This window comes from Pelodiscus sinensis, chromosome 10, assembly GCF_049634645.1.
Source record: "Pelodiscus sinensis isolate JC-2024 chromosome 10, ASM4963464v1, whole genome shotgun sequence".
Classification (NCBI taxonomy): Eukaryota; Metazoa; Chordata; order Testudines; family Trionychidae; genus Pelodiscus; species Pelodiscus sinensis.
The window spans coordinates 51,455,969-51,479,462 of NC_134720.1; the positions used below are offsets into that span (position 1 = coordinate 51,455,969).

The following is a 23,494-nucleotide window of genomic DNA, read 5'->3' on the forward strand; positions in this document are numbered from 1 at the left end:
TTTTTCCATCCATGCACGGAGTACATTTTGTTGTGTGCACCAAGGCATGTGTGGATGTGCACCACCCACATGAACGTGCCACTGGCAGCATTTGAATCTCTCCTGTGTGGCCACCCAAGCACTCAGCTTACAGGGAACACTGCCCGTCAGGCTCTGAGGCCGAGTATGTCTGTTTTTAGTTCCTCGTCTTTTCCTTTCCTTCCACCAGCCACCCTAAGCCTTTCCCCGTGGGAATCTGCCCTTCCCTCCGCATTGAACACCTGCCTCTGGTAAAGTCAATGGGAATTTGGCACTGATTTCAACAGTATCATTGTATCTTCACACAATACCCTGCAATAAGCCCCAAACCAACCCTTCCCTTTGTGAGCTCACCCCCTCTCCCCCACGCAGGAATCCGGTAACGAACCGTAACTCCGGCCAGGCTGGGAGTGGATATGACTGTGTCTAACCAAATCCAGTCCAGGTCACTGATGTGATGCACTAGCCAGTGTGTATGTGCACCACTGCAACCAAGGCAGCTCACCCATGTGTCATAAGACTATAGCGTCCATAGCTAAGGGAGATTCTCTTTTAGCTCCAGTGGTAGAGTCCAGCCTTTGGGAAGAATGTCAGTTCTAGCCCTGCTGTTGCTGTGAAAGTCTGTGTATCATAGTCACTGACATCACTAGGCAGCGATGGATGTGGACGGTTCAGTCCTATACGTTATAGCTCGGGAATCGTAGAATTGTCATGCAAGGTCACGATCTCGCGAGGGCCCTTCCAGGTCTAGCGTCCTAGGATTGTTTCAGCAGCACCTCCTGCCGTCTTCCACGAACACCACCTGAGACGGGGCCTGCCCCAAGGAGTGAACCCGCTGAGTAGGAGACAGATCGATCCAGCGCGGGAGGGGAGCAGCGGGAAGAAATGCTCGGTACAAAGTCAGTCGGGTCAGGGACAGGGAGGGAATGTGCCCTGGCTCCCAGCCCAGTGCTCTGTCTCCAGCCGCCCATTGCTGCATGGATTGATGGCTTTGCTTTTGTTGCGCCCTGTCCCTCGCTTTGTCTCCAGCCTTCCCGGCACGCTGTCCTGGAAACCGACACCCCCGCTCGCCCAGCAATACCCCGCCAGCCAGGAAATGCTGGACGGAGCAGAGCCGTAGAGCCTGCCCCCTGCTTCCAGCCGTGAGTACCAGTTTCCACACACGTGCTATGAGCCTGAGAGAGAGCGGCCACGCTGCAAAAGAACCCGGGGGCTGCCCAGAGCCAGTGGGCGAGCCGCTGATGTGTTCACACCAGCTGTTGCCACATGGTCATGGGCGGCGGGTGTAAGAGGCAAAGGAAGGCATTGCCTTCTCACGCTGCCGGGCATGGCCCCGCCGCGGCCACACTCCGCCCCCAGAATGCTGGAGTGGACTTGGCTCCGGTGCAGGGGCGGGGCCTCAGGCAAAAGGGGCGGGGTTAGGGGCTTGCTTCCCCCAGCCCGATGTTCACCATGTGCCCGTTGCATTACTACAGAAGAACAAAAGAACGGCCACACTGGGTCAGACCAAAGGTCCATCCAGCCCCGTGTCCTGTCTGCCCACAGTGGCCAATGGCAGATGCCCCAGAGGGAGTGAACAGAGCAGGGAATCGTCTAATGATTCCTCTCCTGTCATCCCTTTCCAGCCTCTGACAAACAGAGGCTGGGGACACCTTACCTACCCATCCTATCTAACAGCCATTGATGGACCTAACCTCCATGAATTTATCTAGTTCTTTTTTGAATCCTGCTAAAGTCCTGGTCTTCACATCCTCTGGCAAGGAGTTCCACAGGTTGACAGTGCTCTGCGTGAAGAAAAACTTTTTGTTTTAAACCTGCTCCCTATTCATTTCATTGGGTGACCCCTAATTCTTATGTTATGGGAACAAGGAAATAACTTTTCCTCATTCCCTTTTTCCACACTAGTCATGACTTTATACACCTCTTTCACATCCCCCTTAGTCTTCTCTTTTCTAAGATGAAAAGTCCCTGGCTTTTAAATCTCTCTCCATAAGGGGCCTGTAATAATTTTTATTGCCCTTTTCTGAACCTTTTCCAATACTAATCGATCTTTTTTGAGATGAGGCGACCACGTCTGCACTCTGTATTCAAGACGTGGTCGTGCCGTGGTTTGATAGAGAGGCAAGAAGATACTCTCTCAGGGTATGTCTACACTACCCTCCTAGTTCGAACTAGCGGGGTAATGTAGGCATACCGCACTTGCAAATGAAGCCCGGGATTTGAATTTCCTGGGCTTCATTTGCATAAGCGGGGAGCCGCCATTTTTAAAACCCTGCTGGTTCGAACCCCGTGCCGCGCGGCTACACGCGGCACGAACTAGGTAGTTCGAACTAGGCTTCCTAGTCCAAACTACTGTTACTCCTCATTTCACGGGGTTCGAACGAGCGGGGATTTAAAAATGGCGGCGCCCAGTTTATGCAAATGAAGCCCGGGAAATTCAAATCCCGGGCTTCATTTGCAAGTGCGGTATGCCTGCATTACCCCGCTAGTTCGAACTAGGAGGGTAGTGTAGACATACCCTTAGTCCCCATCATGTTGTGGGTAGTAGACGGGGCAACAGCAAGCACTTGACAACTTCTCCACCCCCCACAACACTACACCCAGCCCTGCTTTAAGGCCCCCCCTGAATTGAAGCTAGAGAGGGACCTTACTCTGGTTGTATCTCGAGCTACCACGCAGGCAAGCCCTGTGAATTCTTCCACCTGTTCTCCCAGACCAGGTCTTTGTGTTTGTCTGCGAGCCGCGCAGCGCATTGTTCACATTGTATGAACAACAGTCAGGCAGAGGGCGGCGGTTTTGCTGTCTGGACTGGGGAGACACGTGATCGCCATGTGAACATCACACAAACCCTGCATCGTTTCAAAACGTCCGCCCCCCTGCTGTTTTCTTTGCTTGCCTCTCCCTGGCTGGGCCTTTGTCATGTTGTTTTGAAGTGTCGGCATGAGGCAGGCTGTCCAGCGACTCCCATTGCGGCTTGGATTGCTGTGCTCGCTTAACGGTGGGCTTTTGCTGTGCCCCGTCGCTCGCCTCGTCTCCAGCCCAGCCCTGCAAACTCTTGTTACGACTCGGAGGCTAATCAATCTAGGTGATGCCCTGCTGACGAGGCACAGTAACTCCAGGGTGGCTTAGGAAAGGCTACAGGAAATGCATGGGTTGCTATGAATTACTTAGGAACCTTAGTCACCAGCTAGGGTCCAGCTGTGCTAGGCGCTGGACAAACACAGAAGCGCCTGTAATTTCTAACCTGGGTAAACACACATGTCGAACTTGTCCGGCTCCTAAGCACAAGGGCAGCTCTGTGCTCAGCCCCACCCAGAGGTGCCTCCCCACAGCTCCCATTGGCCAGGATCTATGGCCAATGGGAGCTGGGGGTGAGGACAGCCGGACATGCCGGTCACTTCTAGGAGCTGTGCAGCGCTCTTTTACCTGGTAAGCCTCAGGTACCTGCCAGGAGGGGGAGCGGGAGCTACAGGCCCAGGCCAAGATGGACACTGGCTCAGTCTCTTGTACAATTGATTGGCTTTAGGAAGGGGCTCTGATTTACAGGTGAGCACAAAGCCTCTTGAGCAAGAATAAGCAGACAAGGGGTCAGGTGGTATCATCTGGGCATCTCTCTTTGAGCAGACACACTCTGCCATCTTCCTTCTGGGGCGTTAGAACCACTCCGCCTTTGCGCGTGGCTCTTCTGGATCTCAAAGCCCTTTGGGCTGAGACTTTGTGACCAGAAAGCCCTAACCCTCGAGCGTCAGGAATTAGAGGGGACCCAGAGCATGATGGTTATGTCCCTGACCCTTTTGACAAAGAGCCATTGATGGACTCACTCCTACTATTGGCCTTCACAACATCCCCTAGCAAGGAGTTCCACAGGTTAACGGTGCATATTTTTGTGTGTAAAGAAACACTTCCTTTGGTTTGTTTGCCTGTTCATGTCTTTGGGGGACCCCCTGGATTCTTGTGTTATGTGAAGGGAGTAAAGAACACTTCTCTGTTCATGTTTCTCCATACCATTCATGGCTGTATAGACCTCTATCATATTCCCCCTTAGTCGTCTCTTCTACGCTTAACAGTCCCAGTCTTTTTAATCTCTCCTTATATGGAAGCGGTTCCAGACCCCTAGGTGTCTGTGTTGCCCTCCACTGTCCTTTTTCGAATTGTGGTGTATCTCTTTTGCGATGTGTGTGCGCTAGAGTGAAGGTGTTGGGGCCAGCCCACGGCAGGTATAATCAGAAGTGTGGGGCTCTCACAAGGGGACGACTTTGACCAGGACAGTGAATTTGGCCTGCGGTGAAGGTAGCTATGAATTCTCTAGCTTTCCTTCTGTGAGACCTGCGGCTGCCAGACCCCACAAGAGGGAAGACGAGACAAATGTGTTCGTCCTCATACGTGGGGCAGGAGACGGGGGCCTACAGTAGAGGGAGGGAGGGGAAGGACATGCCCCATGACACCGGCGAGTTGGAAACATTCGCCAAACTTCCGGAGCCGCTGCCGATTGGCCTGTTGCAGATTCGCAGAGCCCCAGGCCAGGAGGGGCCGGTGGGATCCGGGTCTGTCCTCCTGCCTAACACAGGCCAGAGACCCTTCTCCAAACCCATCCCGACGTGGCTGTAAAAGAGCCAGTGACGGCGAACCCTCCGGGACTCTTGGCCAATGATCCCAGGGGGAGTGACTCTCACCGTTAAAACGGTAGGCCGCCTCCTGCCAAGCCAGCAGCCTCTTTCTGATTGTCGCCCCGCGACTCCAGCCCCCCTCTTTCCTCTCTCTCTGCTGGCTGCAAGCGCCTCCCCTCAGCTGCTTTTCAGGGGCTGACTCGTCCAGCCCTGTAGCGCTCCCTTGAATTGCTCCCCTTCTCCGAGGTCCGGTTCCTGTCCCAGCCCTGCTCACTATGGGCCTGTGCCCACATTTCCAGCAACTTCAGAGGACTTTGGCTCACTCTGGGCATGGGGTCCCATAGCTTTCTACTCCAGGACCCCAACTTCATCCATTCCCCCCCCCCCCATTTCCCCTGCCTGGCCACTACACTTCCACCTACCCGTTCCTCCCTTCTCTGCTCCTTCTCCCAGCTTGCTTCTTTTTCTTTCCCCTTCCTTCCCCCAGCCCAGCCCTTCCACAATTCCTTCCAGGCAGTGCCCTCTGGCCCTGGGGGTCTCTGCTCGACCTGGGACAGGTGGAAGGAGACGGAACCCCCAGCATAGAGCCCCGGAGAGTCCAATTAGTGTGAGGGTGTTGCCGTGGGGAAGCAGTAGCCGAGTAGGGATCTAAAATCCCGTTGAACGAGTTAACTGGTTAACTGCTCTATTTAACTGGTTAACCGAGTAAACAGAGGCAGCTGGGGGCTGCTCCGACCTGGTGCTGGCCACCGTCGGCAGACAGGCTACTGGGCTGGATGGATCTTTGGTCTGACCCAGTACGGCCTTTCTTATGTTCCTTATGCCGCCCATCGTGGGCCCCAGAGGGCTGGAGCAGCCCCCCCTGCCTGTGGTGGTGGTGGTGTGGGGGGGGGGGCTGCTCCAGCCCCTGCCTGTTAACTGTAACTGGTAAGTATCACCTGGGAAGGGATGATATTGACCAGTTGACTGGTTAACCATTCACATCTCCATAGCAGAGCTGGCAAAAGCAGGTTGAAGAGACTTGTGATCACACCCAGGTTCCTTGTGGATCTATCTTTTGTAAGTGGCTTTTAGTCCCAAAGGAGGGGTTGAAATGCCCCGGAACAGGCTGACCGAGGTTGGCTTTTTTTGCCCCGATTTTTAGCCAGTGGAAGGGACGTTTCTTATTCATGCCACTGAAATAGATCCCCCGATCCCAGCGAGACAAGGCAGCAAAGAGTTCAGTCGAAGCCAGCAAACAACACATGCCCAGACAAAGCCGCCAACCTTTGCAGAAGGACTTTCATTGAGGTGGGAGCAGGGCGGAGAGGCGGGGGGAGGAGAGCGCAGGTCCATGATGCACCGGGAGGACATTATAACTCCCAGCAGTCTAGCTGTTGTTTTTTCAGCAGGGGACTTGCTCATTTGCATGTGTTTCAGGTGTGTTTTTCTTTCCCTTTCTGCACCCCAGCTGGAGTTAAGCATGTGCTGGGCGGGATGGGGTTAACAGAGCACAGCACCGTCCATACAGCCGGGATGGATTCCAGATCAGGAAGGGTTGCGGGGATGCCCTGCTGGCTCCCTGACACATCAAAGAGACCCTGTGCCCACTCTAGGGGCTGTGGCTAGATGGCACTCGGGATCATGCGGCCGTTTGGTCCAACTCAGCTCCTCTTTCTGGCTGGGGGTCGGTTGTTTCCGCAGCTGCACCGAAGGCAGAGAGAAAGGGGGAAAGAGGAAAGCAGAGAGAGAGAAAGCAGAATCAGTGGACGAGCAGCGAAAGTTCATGCAGGAAACGCAGCCCAATAACACCAGAAATAGTTAATGATGCACGGTTTCAATTCAGCAAGCGTGAAAAGCAAGTTGGGTTATACACACCGACCGTGCTGTGCTCCGGGGTTTGCGCACAGAGATCCTGTTAAAAATCAGCAGGTGCTACCATGCAATGGAACCAGCTTGAAGGGAAACTGCCTTAGGGGAGTAAAAGTCTTCTGTTGCTTCAATAGGCATTCTCATTCCTTGCACCTTCCGTGGCCTTCCTGTGCTAAATTCTACTCTGGGATGCAGCCCGCACCAGCTTGGCTGGCTCCTGTTACAATAAAATTCTCCTCACTGGGCACAAATTAAGTCCTCCATCAACATTAATTAGTGGTCATTCAAAAAAATCTATATTTATTGCCTGCCAGATGGTTCAGGGGAAAAGTTTAATTTTTGTGCAATTGTTTTGTCATTTATTTCTTTGGAGGAATTTTAACTCACTACAGTTCCCCTCCTCCCCTTTTTGACAGCCCAAAATGTCTTTTTTCAACAAAATCTTTAAAAGATTTTGATGAAAATGTCACTTTTGTCCAAAAGCTTGTGGAGAAAAAGTTTGTGAGGAAGACTTGCAACCAGTTCTAGTTTTTATACTGTCTCCGCTCAAGCAGAACATAAGAACGGCCACACTGGTCAGACCAGAGGTCTACTTAGCCCAGTGGCCTGTCTGCCAACAGTGGCCAATGCCAGGTGCCCCAGAGTGAACAGAACAGGCAATCATCCAGTGATCCCTTCCCCGTCACCCATTCACAGCTTCTCAGAAACACCATTCCCACCCATCCTGGCTAATAGCCATTGATGGACCTGTCTTCCATGAATTTATCTCTTTTTTGAATCCTGTTAAAATCCCGGTCGTCACAACATCCTCTGGCAAGGAGTTCCACAGGTTAACTGTGTGCTGCATGAAGGAAAATCTTCCTTTTGTTTGTTTAAAACCTGCCACCTATTCATTTCATTTGGTGACCCCTTGTTCTTATGTTAAGGGAGAAAGTAATTAATTTTTCTCTATCTACTTTCGACACACTGGTCATGATTTTATAAACCTCTATCTTATCCCTCCTTAGTCTCCTCTTTTCTAAGCTGAAAAGTCCCAGTTTTAATAAGCTGTCCTCAGCTGGTAGCACTAAGCAGAACCTCAAATGAAATCAATGGGCGATTGGTTTGGTAATAGGGGAATAGGAAACTCAGCCGTTGGTTTAATTAGGAGGATTCCTTTGTGTTTTATGGTGGTCGCTGTCCCGCATACACAGGACAGGACACTATTTACCAAGTCTAGCAGCATCACCCTTTTCATCCTCAAGGAGAGCTACAGACCCAAATGAACCCTTACAAACCCCCGCATGAGGGCAGGCACATTTGGGTTGAAGGCAGGGGTGGGCAAGCAAGTGGATCTGGCCCGCGGATGCCCTGCCACTCCCCCGCCTCCAGGGCAATCAGGGCCTGGGGGCAGGAGGAGCGCGCTAAGTCTCCTGCCCTGCAGGGGGCGCACGGCTCTTAGAGTGAAAGCGCCACGAGCCCCTTGCAGGGTGGGGGCAGGGAGCAAGAGACTTCATGCACTCCTCCTGCCCCCGGGCCCGCATTGGCCTGGGGGTGGGGGAACGTGTAAAGTATCCTCCTGCCCTGCCAGGGGGCGGGTGCCTAGAGGGAACCACCAGGTGTTCAGAACAGCTGGCAGTTCTCTGTAGGAGGGGGGAGGAGCAAAGACTTCACGAGCTCCCCCACCCCCAGATAAATCAGGGTCTGTGGGTGGGAAGCGTGGAAGTGTCCTGGCCCCACCCTTTCTGCCTGAGACCCGGCCCCTTCCACCCGAGACCCCACCCCTTCCGCCTGAGACCCTGCCTCTTCCGCTGAGACCCCGCCCCTTCTGCCTGAGACCCGGCCCCTTCCGCCTGAGACCCCGCCCCTTCTGCCTGAGACCCCACCCCTTCTGCCTGAGACCCCACCCCTTCTGCTTGGGACCCCGCCCCTTCTGCCTGAGACCCCGCCCCTTCTGCCTGAGACCCCACCCCTTCTGCCTGAGACCTCTCCCATTCTGCTTGGGACCCCGCCCCTTCTGCCTGAGACCCCGCCCCTTCTGCCTGAGACCTCTCCCATTCTGCTTGGGACCCCACCCTTCCACCTGAGACCCCACCCTTCCACCTGAGACCCTGCCCTTCTTCCTGAGACCTCACCCATTCTGCCTGAGACCCTGCCCCTTCCAGGGCAGACCAGGGCCACTTAAAAATTAGTGAAGTGCCCCCCCATCTAAAATTATTGCCCACCCCTGGTTTAAGGGGTCTAAACCAGTGTTTCTTAAATTTTTTAAGACCAAGGAACACCAAACAATTTTTTTTATGAGGACCAGCAAGGATTTTTTGTTGAGCAAAAAAAGAAAAAAAGTTTGGCAGAGAAAAAGGGTCGGGGAGGGGGGAGCTATTGAGAAAAACTGGGTCAGGGGAAAGTTATTAAGAAAAAAAAAAAAGGTCGCCTGTTCCTTTAAGGGTGGCCATTTTGAATACTGTTGTTCCATGCGGCACACCTCCAACTGCCTTGTGGCACACTGGTGTGCCAGGGAACACAGTTTAAGAACCACTATCTACACATTCCCTGACCTGGAAACGCCAAAGCAGGAAGCCCGTGCAAAAGGCAGACCTTGGCGGCTGGAGAAAAGAAACGAGTGTCCGCCAGGGAAACGGAATCGTGATGGCAGCTGTAAATGGCGCGTTCATTAGCTTGATCTCAGAAACAGGGGAACTGGGACAGAAGACACAAGAAGGGATCTGAGGCCGGATCTTCCCTACAAAGTGAGGGTGACCCAAGTCCCCTTGGTGGACCTGTGTAAGCAGGTGTTTATACTCAGATTTGTCTCTGGCTGACATAAAGGCCCTGCTTTGGTGATGGAGTAAAACTCCGTTCCCAAGCGGCACTGAGCCCAGGTTGGTGATCTGGGCACCTTGCCCGCTCTCCCTTGTTGCATGCGAGCAGTGGGAACACACGCACACGAGGGACCAGCTGGGCGCTGATGTAACTTGTGCCGACCCAGGAGCGTAGACGTGGCACGACTCTTCCCTCACCCTTTCAAATGGAACGGGGTTTTTTTTTTTTTGAGGTTTGCAAAAAATAGTTGGCCGACTTTTCTAATTCCTTTGGCATTTCCTAGCTCTGGGCAGAGATAGGGCCACCCCAAAGCTGGGGCCTGAACAGCCTCAAAGCGGCAGGAAATTGAGAGCTACATTCCGATTTGACCAGGAGTCCTTATTTTGAAAATGGGCCAGGTAATCACATCCCCCCACCCAGCTCCAGAGCCATGCCACGCCTTGGCAGCTGGAAGAGGCGACAAACGCAGGAGCTGACCTATTACAGCAAAGGAGCTCCACCCTGTTGAAAGACGTCCTGAGAAGGTCTTACTCAGCATCTGAAGCTGGCCCTAGTCCCCCACTGATCACGCGTAGCTCTCGGGCGCGATCCAATTCCAGCAATGTGAACGGGAGCCTTCCCACAGACGTCAACGGGCATTAGATCAGGCTCTTAACGCCAGGCCAAAACGTACTCACACGAGCCAGGCAAGGGCTTGCTTGGCAGTCGGTGACAGGAGAAAGCCAAGTAGGTTGGAAAACCAATTACATTTGTAAGTCGCCCAAGGGAAAAAATGATTAGCATCCGGGCTGTGGAATGAGGCCCGGATCCTGCTCTTTCGGGGCCCGGATCCTGCTCTGTTCCAGAGAAAGTGCCCACCCCGTTCGGCAGGGGGGTAAATTAGAGCTTGGCAGGGGAACTCCATTTAGCACCCAGCGGGCGACCGCGGGACTTACTTTTGCAGACGGGGATTTTGTTGCTCCATGTGCCGTCCTTCAGGCACTCGATCTGGACGGAGTCGCTCTCCACGTTGTCCTGAGAGGGAGGGGCAAGCGAACACCGTGAATCAACCAGCCAAAAGGCCTCCTCCGCGCACGGCCACCCCCCATCCGCCCAGGGCCCGATTGGAACCCCGACCGGACCTTACAGAGACGCTGCTCGCTGCATGGGCCAGCCCTGGGAAAGGGAGGGTCCTCGTCATTAGGACCTCCTCCGTTGAGTCTGAAAGTATTGTGGAAAACCAGCGTGGGTTGTTTTTTTGCAGATCGGCTGTGTTAAAATCTAGCCCAGCGGTTCCCAACCTTTTCCAGATGGGGACCCATTCTGACAATTCAGGACGACTTGGTGACCCAAAGCAATTCAAAAACGGGGGAGCAGGAGGGACAGAGCCACCCGGGGAGACACTTGGTGACTCTTTTGAAGGTGACCCATATTTGGGTTGCGACTCACAGGTTGGGAAACCCTGATCTAGATGGACGGATGGGGCAGCCTATCATATCAGTGTAGTAGCATGTAAAAGTGATGCTAGAGCCAGATTAGAGAGAGCGAGCGAGAGATCATGGTATGAAGCCCTAGTGATGGGGTAGGTAGAACTGAGGGCGGCTGATCCAGAGGTAAGAGCCCCACCTAACGACTCATCAGCACTTCCTTCAGTGAACAGCTGTTCCGTGGAAGTCCCCTACCACAGGACCAGCCCTGCTGAGCCTGGAGAGTGTGGAAGGGCCTCACAGACAGAGAGGAACCTGGTGCCTCTGTCTTTTGGGACCACGCCCAGCCTTCCATCTGGCTTCTTGGCGGGCAGTTAGTTTGTGGGCGTGGGCACGGCGTGGAGCTGGCGGCTGGGGGACGTGCTGCGTTCTCTCTCTCCTGCCATGTCTTCAGAGGGGGGTTTGTGGCTCTACGCCTGTCATGCCCTTGGGGATAGTCTGTGCTCCGGGAGGATGTGATGGGCTTTCGCTTGATTCCTTCCCAGCACTGCCAGAGGCCAGGAAATGCGCTCCCAGAAGAGCCAACTCACAGGGAAGTGAAGGGATCCTCTTGCTCTCGGCTCGCCTAGCGGCGAGGGCTTGCGTGCGTCTCGCTGAAGCCGGGCAGAGCACCACCGCAGCCTCTTTGTGGCAGAGCTGGGGTAGTTTCAGAGAGTTGAAAGGGGAAGGGATCCTCCGCTCAGCCCATCATCCCGTGCCCGTGTTTGGATCGATGGCACCGGACGCGGGCCGCGTCCTGACGTAAGGACACGCCTCTGGCTCGAGCGCCAGACATGTGGCGCTCCCCCGTACAACCGAGTGACTCCGGGTTCCCTCTGGCGCGAGGGAGATGAGAATCCGCCCCCCCACCAGAGACCAAAGCCAGAGGCGCCTGTACCTTTAGCACGTTGTAGCCGGTGTTGCAGCTGATGACCACCTGGTCCTTAAACGTGTACTTGGCTTGCGCCGGCTCGATTTTCCCATTGATTGGTGGCTGCACCAGTGGGCACGGGTTCCCTTGGGGGGGGGAGGGGACAAAGAAAGACCACACTGACTCACTGGTGAGAGTGCGGGAAGGGGGCGCAGGGAGCCCCAACCCACCCAGGCTGCTCTGTATCCAGTACCCATGGCCGTTCATTAGCATCACTGTGCCCATAACTCATAGACTCAGGGGCTGTGTCTAGACTGGCAAGTTTTTCCGGAAAATCAGCCGCTTTTCCGGAAAAACTTGCCAGCTGTCTACACTGGCCGCTTGAATTTCCGCAAAAGCACTGAGGATCTCATGTAAGATCGTCAGTGCTTTTCCGGAAATACTATGCTGCTCCCGTTCGGGCAAAAGTCTTTTTCCGAAAGACTTTTGCGCAAAAGGGCCAGTGTAGACAGCCCAGTGCTGTTTTCCGCAAAAAAGCCCCGATGGCGAAAATGGCGATTGGGGCTTTTTTGTGGAAAAGCGCGTCTAGATCGGCCACGGACGCTTTTCCGCAAAAAGTGCTTTTGCGGAAAAGCATCCTGCCAATCTCGACGCGCTTTTCCGAAAATGCTTTTAACGGAAAACTTTTCCGTTAAAAGCATTTTCGGAAAATCATGCCAGTGTAGACGTAGCCAGGGACTCTTGGCACACGAGAACTGGCAGGGCCTCGAGAGGTATCGAGTCGGCTATCAGAGACAGGATCCTGGCCCAGGCGGAGCCTTGGTCACTAGCCACGCGGCCAAGCCCCCATGCACAGCGCAGGGAAGAAGCCAGAGCAGTTACCGATGGCCGTGTAGGATAACTTCCACCCGCGGTTCTCGCCGGAGCTGTCGCTGTGGAACAGGATCTGAACACTGTTGCTTTGGGTTTCCAGACGTCCTGGGGATTTTTCCCCACAGAAAGGCCCAAACTCCCTCTCACCCGCTTTAATCTGCCAGGAGAAACAAGAGCAGATGGCACAGAGAGGTAGGATGCACCGGGGATCTTGCTACGCCTTGTGGCTGGTGTGTGGGTCTTGCTACGCCCTCAGGCTGGCACGTTGGTCTTGCTACGCCCTGAGGCTGGTGTCTGGGTCGCCCTACGACCTGAGGCTGGTGCGGGGGTCTCCCTACGCCCTGAGGCTGGTATCTGGGTCGCCCTACGACCTAAGGCTGGTGCGGGGGTCTCCCTACGCCCTGAGGCTGGCGTGTGGGTCGCCCTATATCCTGAGGCTGGCGTGTGGGTCTCTTTACATCCTGAGGCTGGCGTGTGGGTCGTCCTACGCCCTGGGGCTGGAGCGTGGGTCTCCCTATGCCCTGAGGCTGGCGTGTGGGTCGCCCTACGCCCTGAGGCTGGCGTGTGGGTCGCCCTACGCCCTGGGGCTGGCGCGTGGGTCTCCCTATGCCCTGAGGCTGGCGTGTGGGTCGCCCTATGCCCTGAGGCTGGCGTGTGGGTCGCCCTACGCCCTGGGGCTGGCGCGTGGGTCTCCCTACGCCCTGAGGCTGGCATGTGGGTCTCCCTACACCCTGAGGCTGGCGCGTGGGTCTCGCTAAGCCCTGAGGCTGGCGCGTGGGTCTCCCTATGCCCTGAGGCTGGCGCGTGGGTCTCCCTACGCCCTGAGGCTGGCGTGTGGGTCTCCCTACGCCCTGAGGCTGGCTTGTGGGTCTCCCTATGCCCTGAGGCTGGCTTGTGGGTCTCCCTATGCCCTGAGGCTGGCACGTGGGTCTCCCTATGCCCTGAGGCTGGCACGTGGGTCGCCCTACGCCCTGAGGCTGGCGTGTGGGTCGCCCTACGCCCTGAGGCTGGCTTGTGGGTCTCCCTACGCCCTGAGGCTGGCGCGTGGGTCTCCCTACGCCCTGAGGCTGGCTTGTGGGTCTCCCTACGCCCTGAGGCTGGCGCGTGGGTCTCCCTACGCCCTGAGGCTGGCGTGTGGGTCGCCCTACGCCCTGAGGCTGGCGCGTGGGTCTCCCTACGCCCTGAGGCTGGCGCGTGGGTCTCCCTACGCCCTGAGGCTGGCGTGTGGGTCTCCCTACGCCCTGAGGCTGGCGCGTGGGTCTCCCTATGCCCTGAGGCTGGCGCGTGGGTCTCCCTATGCCCTGAGGCTGGCGCGTGGGTCTCCCTATGCCCTGAGGCTGGCGCGTGGGTCTCCCTATGCCCTGAGGCTGGCGCGTGGGTCTCCCTACGCCCTGAGGCTGGCGCATGGGTCTCGCTAAGCCCTTGGGCCTTGCAGGTATCCGTATGTCATAGGCTCTCTGCGACGTGCCTTGCGGGGGGCACCTCTCCCTTGTCTCCAATGAATCTTTGCCCCAAACGTAAAGGCCCCGCGAGGTCGCCCACCGGCCAGAAGAACCCAGCATGGACCCTACCCCAGTGCTGCCTGAGGGCTCAGGAATGGGGGGTGCTGGCGAAGCTGGCGGGGTCGCGGAGGGTGCCAGAGCACGGAGCTGGTCATGGCGGGTGAGCCGGGGCCCCGTGCTGTCTCCGAGCTGTCTGGGGCGGAGCGGTGGTAAATATTTCACCCCCCTGGGAGTTTTCCTAGTACTTTGGGCAGGAGGTGCGGGGTGCACGCAAGAGGCCGGGGGCCAATGCAGCCCCGCTGGAAGCAGGCTCAGGGATCTGTCCGGCTGGACCCCCCGGGGGTCTGGGGCGCGGGTGGTCAGAGGAGGTTGGGTCCTGCGAGGCCGGTCCCGGGAGACTCCCCCCCCCCCCGCTCACCTTGACGTAATCGTAGGGGCAGGACACCTCCGGGTGGTCCTCGACGTCGAAGGCGTCTTCGAACTGCAGGCTGACGAGGAAGCCTTCCTCCAGCTCGATGCGGTAGCGGCAGTCGGAGCTCTTGGGGTAGGGGCCGGGAAAGTCAGCGCTGGCGATCAGGCCGCTCCGCTGAGTGAAGAGGTTGTCGCTGCACTCCACTGGAAGGCACACGGGACGCCTCAGCCGCCGGCCTCGACCCTCGGCCCCGGGTTCAAATCCAGCCGGCTGCCCCGACAGAGCAGCCCACGCGCCCGCGGGCCCAGCGCTGTCTCCTGGCCCCAGCCCTGGGCCGTCTCCCCTTCAGAACGCCTCCCCCTGCCTCGCTGACCCGCCTGGCCCGGGCTCTGGTCTGCGCCCAGCAGCGCCCCTCGGGACCGGCACCGCCCAGGGTGGGGTTGTGCTGGTGTAAACCTGGCATGAGCCAGTGGGGCATCAGGCCCAGCGCTGCTTTGGGGACAGGCTCGGCGCCTCCCGAGTACAAGGGCGGGCTCAGGGACCCAGGGAACGATGGCTCCACGCCCAGGCCGCTTGGCTGTCCCAGCCCCGTTGAGGCTCCAGCCCTCATGCCTTCCCGCCGGCGGCTGGTGGACTCGCGCCAGCTGGGCCGGCCTTAGCGAAAATGGGAACTTGTGTGTTGGTGCCCCTGAGCCCTGGGGACATAGCACCCCCGTTTCCCCTGGCACCCGTGGGCTCCCCCCCACTACCGCTAACCCTGCACTGCGCCCCCAATCCCAGCCCTGCGCTTCCAGCATGTCCGCCCCCTCGACCCCTGTTGCACAGTAACACCCATGCCCCGTTGCCCCTCGCCCTCCGGCACCAGCGCCCCGGGCGTGGGCCCCATTTGCCCAGCCCTACGGCTGGCCCTGGGTGTCGTTGTGGGTCTGCTGGCCTGGCCCCACTGTAACCCACACAGGCTGGGTGGGGACTGGGACCCCCTTGCAGGGTGCTCAGAACAAGCCTGGTGAGATCCGCGTGTGCAGTGGACACAGGCCGGGAGCAGGACTCTGTGGGCCACAAGCAGAGGTGACCCTGGCCACGCCGCCATGCTGGCCCACCTCCCCAGGGCCCCGCCGGGGAGGGGGAAGACGTCCCGGGCGCAGCAGGGCGGACGTGCCCGACGGGCGCGCTCCAAGGCCGGGGGAGAGCGCAGCGCGAGCGGTGCCGGCGCCGGGCCGCACCTCTGCAGGTCCTGTTGTCGGAGTGCAGGAGGTAGCCGAAGCGGCAGGAGCAGTAGTACCCCCCGATGTAATTGTGGCAGTTGTGGTCGCAGGCCAGCTCCTCGTCGCTCTTCTCCAGGCACTCGTCCACGTCTGCCGGGGGAGAGAGGCGAGCCAGGCGTGAGACAGGCCGGTGCCGACCGGGGAGCCCCCCGAGGACACGGCGCAGGTGGGGAGCGAGGTTGCGCGTGGCTCGCGTGGCGACAGCGGTTCGGTCCCGATTTCATGGCTCGTCGGTTCCGGGGATGGGGGGGAGAAAGCAAATACCCACGTCTGCCCGACCCACGATGTGTTCGCACGGGGCTGACTGGAGGGAGAAGGGGAGCCGCCCTGCCCGGCTGCGTAGGGCTGAGGGTCAGGGAGTCACCATCCTACAACTCTGCACCTCCCGCCGTCCACACACAAGAACGTGACAACGGCCGCACTGGGTCAGACACAGCCCAGGGTCCTGTCTGCCGACAGGTGCCCCAGGCGGAGGAAACGGAACAGGGAATCATCACGCGCTCGCTCCCCTGTCGCCTGTTTCCAGCCTCTGACAGCTCCCTCAGGGTAGCTGGGAACCCTAGAGCTGTGTGTGTGTGTGTGTGTGTGTGTGTGTGTGTGTGTGTGTGTGTAATTCCCCTGCAGGACTGCTGGGCCGGGGCCCCTAGAGCTGTGTGTGTGTGTGTGTGTGTGTGTGTGTGTGTGTGTGTAATCCCCCTGCAGGACTGCTGGGCCGGGGCCCCTAGAGCTGTGTGTGTGTGTGTGCGTGGACGTGTGTGTGTGTGTAATTCCCCTGAAGGACTGCTGGGCCGGGGCCCTAGAGCTGTGTGTGTGTGTGTGTGTGTGTGTGTGTGTGTGTGCGTGTGTGTGTAATTCCCCTGCAGGACTGCTGGGCCGGGGCCCTAGAGCTCTGTGCGTGTGTGTGTGTGTGTATAAGGGTCATGCTTGTCTCTGCATCTCTTACTGCTCTGATCACCTTTTAAACCCTTAGGGCCAGATTCTGCTCTCGGCTACCTTACATAACTCTGGAGTAACTGCATGGTGTCCCCCTGGTGTAAGCGTGTCTCAGACGGTTGAAGGAACCGATTCCTTTAAAAGGCCTCTCCCGCTCCCCAAGCCAGCAGCAGATACGCAAGGATGGATTAAGGGGTCTGGAGCCTGGTCTGCAAAGCTGAGGGCTGACGGCGGGATCATTTCACTGGGGTTCCTTAGCGGATGAGGCGTGAGGTGATGCTGGGCTAGCCCTGCAGTGTAGGAGCTGGGCTGCTATATCCGCCGGAAGCTTTGATTCCCAGAATCTGGGGGCACTTTGAAGAGAGACAGACCCCGACCGGACCGTCTTCAGTTACTCTGCAGCAACCTGCCTGGAACTTAAAGGGAGGTTGCGGGGGGAAGAGTTAGGAAGAGGCACCAGCACATGGCTGGAATGCCAGCAGCTGTTGGAGACACTCCGGACATAGTTCTCCTAATAAGGAACCAAGGAGTCCTCCCATGTTGTCACCCAGCCTTGTGCTGCCCGCAACAGACTTTGCTACCTCAGAGGACAAGACTAAACCAGAAGAGGATAAAGGAGAGACTGAGAGAGGACCAGGGTGGGAGGAGACCCAGGGACGGTGATAGCCGAGCAGCCTGGGCATGGAGCGGTCCTTCCCTGGGTCTGCTGAGCCCGTCCTTGTGCTCTCACGTTCGTTCACAGAGCGCGCCACGTCTTAGTACAGAGACTGTGTCCGGGACGCCTCTCCTGTCACTGGCGAACCCCCAGACCACGGCCCTGCCGCTCACAGCGCCGTAACGTCTCTGGAGAAAGCGCCGTCATTGACAAGTAACATTAGGAAAAGAGTGTGCGTCTTTAACTGCCTTGCATGCAGCTCGGTGGGAAGAGAACCCAGCACCACGGGCCCAGCCAACGTTCTGCCCACCACCAGCAGTTTGAGCAACCGCTGCAGCATGTCCACGTATCACAGCAGCCGGCACCCCGCATCCTTCTGCACCACCCGGAAAATGTCTCACGATGCCTCACCTTTGCCCCCAGCTCTGCTAACACTCAGCACTTTCCTGCGGGACACCCAGCTGCCATAGGCCCTGCACTGCTAAGAGCCGATGGAGATTCTCCTTGTCTCTGTGTGTTTGGAACCGCAGAATCTGAATTCTGTCCCCTCTTGAGCTACGAAGCTCAACACCATCCTCAGGGTGTGTCTAGACTACAGGGTTTTATCGAAAAAACTTCACTTGCGTCTAGACGGCAGCTGCGTTCTTTCGAACGTAAATTGAAAGAACACGGCAATTTTTTCGATCGTGGTAAACCTCATTTTGCGAGGAATAGCGCCTTTTTTCGAAAGTACTCTTTAGAAAAAAGGCGCTATTGAGGCTACGTCTAGACTGCAAGCCTGTTTCAAAAGAGCCTGTTTCGAAAGAGAGCATCTAGACTATAAGCAAATTTTTCAAAAAAGCGAGCTGCTTTTTTGAAGGAGAGTCTAGATGCTTTCCTTTGAAAAAGCACAGTTTGCATTCAATAGCGCCTCTTTTCGAAAGAGTACATTCGAAAAAAGGCGTTATTCCTCGTAAAATGAGGTTTACCACGATCAAAAAAACTGCTGTGTTCGATTTACTTTCGAAAGAACACAGCTGGGCTGTGTCTACACTGGCAAGTTATTCCGGAAAGTTAGCCGCCTTTCCGGAAAAACTTGCCAGCTGTCTACACTGGCCGCTTGAATTTCCGGAAAAGCACTGACGATCTCATGTAAAATCATCAGTGCTTTTCCGGAAAAACTATGCTGCTCCCGTTCGGGCAAAAGTCTTTTTCCGGAAAACTGTTCTGGAAAAGGGCCAGTGTAGACAGCACAGTACTGTTTTCTGCAAAAAGCCCCGATTGCGAAAATGACGATCGGGGCTTTTTTGCGGAAAACCACGTCTAGATTGGCCACGGACACTTTTCTGCAAAAAGTGCTTTTCCGGAAAAGCGTCTTGCCAATCTAGACACGCTTTTCCAAAAATGCTTTTAATGGAAAACTTTTCCGTTAAAAGCATTTCCAGAAAATCATGCCAGTGTAGACGTAGCTCTGCAGTTTAGATGCAAGTGAAGTTTTTCGGAAAAAAGGCTACTTTTTTAAAAAAAAACCTGTAGTCTAGACATACCCTGAATGCAAACTGTGCTTTTTCGAAAGAGAACGTCTAGACTCTCTTTCGAAAAAGTGTCTCGATTTTCTGAAAAATCTGCTTGTAGTCTAGATGCTCTCTTTCGAAAGAGGCTTGTAGTCTAGACGTAGCCTCAGAGCCATGGAGTCCTACGGGGCTATTTGCGTGTGGCAATATCGCAGAGTGCTTGTTTCTAGTACTTCGCTGCCAAAGGGCTACTTACCCACGGCTGTGTAATGGGCATCAAAGCCGGTGAAACGCTCTTCGTTGGAGAAGTCGGATCTGAATGTAAGGCCCATGTAAGAACCTCGAGACAACACTGCCTGTTGCCCGGGCGCCTGCTCTGTGTCTGTCGTCTCCCTGCCACAGAAAGTGGCCAAGACTTGGTCTTCAGCCTCGATCTATTAAAAGCCAAAGAAAGACTCCGTTGACACAAGTCATGGCTGGAGACGCACCAGTCAACCCAAGTGAGCCAGCCAGCATGATGCACAATATTCCCTGTTGATGCTACTCAGGGCTCAGGCCACCAAAGGGCATCGACAAGCAGAGGGAGTAGGTTTGGAAGTGTGGGCCGTGAGGTTGTTCGTCAAGCCTATCTCACGGCAAGGTAGACTTCTTCTGAAACCACCCGGGTCAGAGACACTAAGACCAGAAGGGCCCACCATGATCAGACCAGGAGTCCCCTGACACTGCACAAGTCATGGAACGTCATCAAACAGTTTCTGGAGAGGAGGGCGCTTTCCCCCGCGCCAGGGTAATTAACGTGACTGAACCCAGGCACGTGTGGTTGAACGTTGAGAAAGGCGTCTCCAGGCCATGAGGAACAGATTCGCTTTGAAGCTGGCCATTTGGCCACTGCTCTTGGGAGCATGTCCTGCAGCCCACGCCCATCCTGCAGCTACATGAAGCCCCCCTCCCTGGCTGTGTCTAGACTGGCAAATTTTTCCAAAAAATCATCTGATTTTGCAGAAAAACTTGCCAGCTGTCTACACTGGCCGCTTGAATTTCCGGAAAAGCACTGACGATCTCTCGTAAAATCATCAGTGCTTTTCCGGAAATACTATGCTGCTCCCGTTCGGGCAAAAGTCTTTTTCCGAAAGACTTTTGCGCAAAAGGGCCAGTGTAGACAGCTGAGATTTGTTTTCCGCAAAAAAGCCCCGATGGCGAAAATGGCGATCGGGGCTTTTTTGCGGAAAAGCGCGTCTAGATTGGCCACGGACGCTTTTCCGCAAAAAGTGCTTTTGCGGAAAAGCATCCTGCCAATCTAGACGCGCTTTTCCGAAAATGCTTTTAACGGAAAACTTTTCCGTTAAAAGCATTTCCGGAAAATCATGCCAGTGTAGACGTAGCCAGCCTGTGTAACGCACATTCTGTTTGCTGCGGCGGGAGGCGAGGGCCATCTCTCATGCAACCACTTGAAACGTTTCAGCAGGATGTCTTAATTAGCACGGCCGCGAAACAGCGGAGGGATGACTCTCTGGCGAGGTATGGGAAACAGTTTCCCTAGGGGTGCTATTGCTGCTTTAATTTACAACACTAGGTCTGCATTTGGCAGGAGAAAGAAATGGTGAGGAATGTCAGATTGACACAGCTCCCTCTCTATCTGCACAGCGTCTGAATGAACTTCCATTCGCCCCCAACCCCGCTGGCGCGCCAGGGAGCAGACGGCCTCCTGGGGACCATGCGGGATCCATTTAATTCTAATCTCTCCACCGAGCCTGACAACGGGAGGCTTGTAGTGGGGCGGCTGCCCCCGCGCAGAAGATGGTGGGTTAAAGCAGCCCTTAGGGTGGCAGCGCAAAACCCAACCAATGGGGGGAGGTCTTGTAGAGAGCCAGTCAGGAGAAGGCTGGTTAGAGCAGCCAATCGGAGCCAGGGAGGGCTATATAAGAAGGGCTGCTAGGCAGGCAGTCTCTCCTTGGAGTGCCGGGGGGAAGAACTGGCTGCTTTAGAGGAGTAGCTTCGGTTTAGAGGAGTTACTTGGATAGGGTCAGGGCGCATAGGGTGACAACCGCCCCGAGAGACCCCAGGCAAACGCTGCCGTGGCCGGGCTGTCCTGGGGCCGGCTCCGTGACCTCTGCCAGCTGCTGTGTACGACCCCCGCCGGTGCGGCTAGGAGCGTGGAATAGGAAGAGCCCCGCGTGGGGAGGGGGCGGCGTGGGACTGTGGCGTCTCACGTGGATTCTATTAAGGGGACGACTCAAGGGGCTGGCCCCCGGGGCCCAGAGGATCGGTCAGCTCTGACTGCCGGGGGGGCTTTCTGCTCTTGGGGTTTGGGTCGGCTGGCCCCCCCCGCCCCCAGGAGACAGCTGGGCGTGCCGCTCGGTGGGGGCCATCCGGACTGTCCCCCCAGCAAAATGAAGAGGCCTGAGAGGGCAACGGAGGTGAGAGGCGAGTGAACGGGCGAGGATTGTGTGTGGGGGTGGGGTGTGTGTGTGTGACAAGCCTGTGTGTGTGAGGCGAGTGGGTGTGTGTTCACAGCAGTCCTGGGAACGGGTGCGGGTGGGTGTTGTGAGTTGGACAGGGCAGTGTTTGTGTGAGTGAGAGGTGTGTGTGTGTGTGTGTAAAAACTGTGAGAGTGACAAGCCTGTGTGTGAGGGGAGTGTGTGGGTGTGGTTGTGTGTGTAAAACCTGTGAGTATGACAAGCCTGTGTGTGTGAGGCGAGTGGGTGAGTGTGTTCACAGCAGTCAGGGGAACGGGTAGGGGGCAGTGGGTGTTGTGTGTTATGAGTTGGACAAGGCAGTGTTTGGGTGAGTGAGAGGTGTGTGTGTGTGTAAAAACTGTGAGCGTGACAAGCCTGTGTGTGTGTGTGCGTGTGTAAAAACTGTGAGCGTGACAAGCCTGTGTGCGTGTGTAAAAACTGTGAGCGTGACAAGCCTGTGTGTGTGTGTGTGTAAAAACTGTGAGCGTGACAAGCCTGTGTGTGTGCGTAAAACCTGTGCGTGTGACTGGCAGGAGGTTTCAAGTTGTTCCTAACACCCCAGCAAGCAGAGCTGCGAAATCCCCCCCCCAGTTAACACCACACAGGCGGAGGGAGCTGTCATGCGGAGGCGGTGAGCGTGGCCTGGCATCCGTTCCCCTCCCATCTCTGCCGGGCCAGGCCTGGGGTCCCAGCGGCCCTGGGGGCAACCCCCTGGCCTGGGTTGGAGAATTTCACTGCGGTGCCCCCCTGCCCCCAGCCTCGTGGCTTCGAGCCCCTGCCTCGCACTTCCCCTCCCAGCCCGGGGTGCCAGGACCCCCGTGGGACACAGGCCCCCATGCACGGCCCATCCTGTCTGCCATGCGGAGGCAGCGGTACAGCTGGGCCAGGGCCCACCGGGAAAGGGGGCAGCCCATGGGCCTTCGTGGGTTGAGACTCCTGATTATATCAGGGCGGGGCTTTGAGGTGGGGGCCACTGACCCGCTGGAAGCCAGTCGAAGGCCACACGAAACACACCAAACCAAACCAAACCCTCACTGATGTGGCCCCGGCTGAGGAGTATTCCCCTCGCACGTCAGAGACAAGGGGGCCAGGCTAGTACGTTTTGTGGGCCCCCAGGCTCAGGGGTGGGGCCAAAAGTGAGGGATTCAGGCTGTGGGAGGCGGCTGCTGAGAAGCAAGTTTGGGTGGAGGGTCTGGGGGAGGCAGGGTGCAGGAGTGGGTGGGGTGGGGTCTGGGGGGAGGCAGGGTGCAGGAGTGGGTGGGGTGGGGGTCTGGGCGGGAGGCAGGGTGCAGGAGTGGGTGGGGTGGGGGTCTGGGCGGGAGGCAGGGTGCAGGAGTGGGTGGGGTGGGGGTCTGGGGGGAGGCAGGGTGCAGGAGTGGGTGGGGTGGGGGTCTGGGGGGAGGCAGGGTGCAGGAGTGGGTGGGGTGGGGTGGGGTCTGGGGGGAGGCATGGTGCAGGAGTGGGTGGGGTGAGGTTTGGGGGTAGGCAGGGTGCAGGAGTGGGTGGGGTGGGGTCTGGGGGTAAGCAGGGTGAAGGGGTGGGTGGGGTGGGGTCTGGGGGTAGGCAGGGTGCAGGAGTGGGTGGGGTGGGGGTCTGGGCGGGAGGCAGGGTGCAGGAGTGGGTGGGGTCTGGGGGGAGGCAGGGTGCAGAAGTGGGTGGGGTGGGGGGTAGGCAGGGTGCAGAAGTGGGTGGGTGGGGTGAGGTTTGGGGGGAGGCAGGGTGCAGGAGTGGGTGGGGTGAGGTCTGGGGGTAGGCAGGGTGCAGGAGTGGGTGGGGATGTGGTGTCTGAGTGATGGGCAGGTGCTTAACTTCCACAGGACGGGAACACCAGCGGAAATATCGACGCCTTCCCTCCCGGCCACCAGATTCGAGCGATGAGTGAAGACAGGTCCCCAGCCTCAGTTCTGATCCCAAACTTTCCTCCCAGCTTCGAGGGGGTGAAGCTCTGGTCTGGTTCTGCAGCAGAAGTGAGAACCTGTCCCCCATCCGTCGGTGCTCAACCTGCCTGCCGAGACTAAGGAGCTTGGGTCTCATGTCCCCAAGTGGCTTCATCCCTAATAATCACAGAATCCTACAACACTAGGACTGGAAGGGACCTCAACAGGTCAAGTCCCCTGCCCTCCCGGCAGGACCAAATACCATCTAGACCATCCCTGACAGGTGTGTGTCCAACCTGCTCTTCAATATCTCCAGGGATGGAGATTCCACAACCTCCCTGGGCAATTTATTCCGGTGTTTAACCAACCGGACAGGTAGGAAGTTTTTCCTAATGTCCAACCTCAACCTCCCTTGCTGCAGTTTAAGCCCGTTGCTT

At 56.9% G+C, this 23,494-nt stretch overlaps 1 protein-coding gene across 5 annotated transcripts in view; it reads right to left on the minus strand.

Annotated features, from left to right (window-relative positions):
* MASP1 (MBL associated serine protease 1) overlaps nucleotides 1-23,494 on the minus strand; it is a 60,262-nt gene that overhangs the window by 22,670 nt on the left and 14,098 nt on the right. For 3 of the 5 annotated variants that reach the window (XR_012906329.1, XM_075938224.1, XM_075938223.1), the window contains exons 3-8: nucleotides 18,981-19,158; nucleotides 15,602-15,733; nucleotides 14,385-14,581; nucleotides 12,474-12,621; nucleotides 11,619-11,737; nucleotides 10,211-10,289 (exon numbers count right to left, since the gene is read on the minus strand). Coding sequence is in view for 4 of the 5 variants with exons in the window: in XM_075938224.1 (XP_075794339.1) it covers nucleotides 10,211-10,289; nucleotides 11,619-11,737; nucleotides 12,474-12,621; nucleotides 14,385-14,581; nucleotides 15,602-15,733; nucleotides 18,981-19,158 (853 nt within the window). In the remaining variant the exon portion in view is untranslated. Of the gene's footprint in view, nucleotides 1-5,888; nucleotides 6,309-10,210; nucleotides 10,290-11,618; nucleotides 11,738-12,473; nucleotides 12,622-14,384; nucleotides 14,582-15,601; nucleotides 15,734-18,980; nucleotides 19,159-22,989; nucleotides 23,182-23,494 lie in introns of those variants that run through there. The other 2 variants (XM_075938225.1, XM_075938226.1) reach the window with 2 other exon arrangements.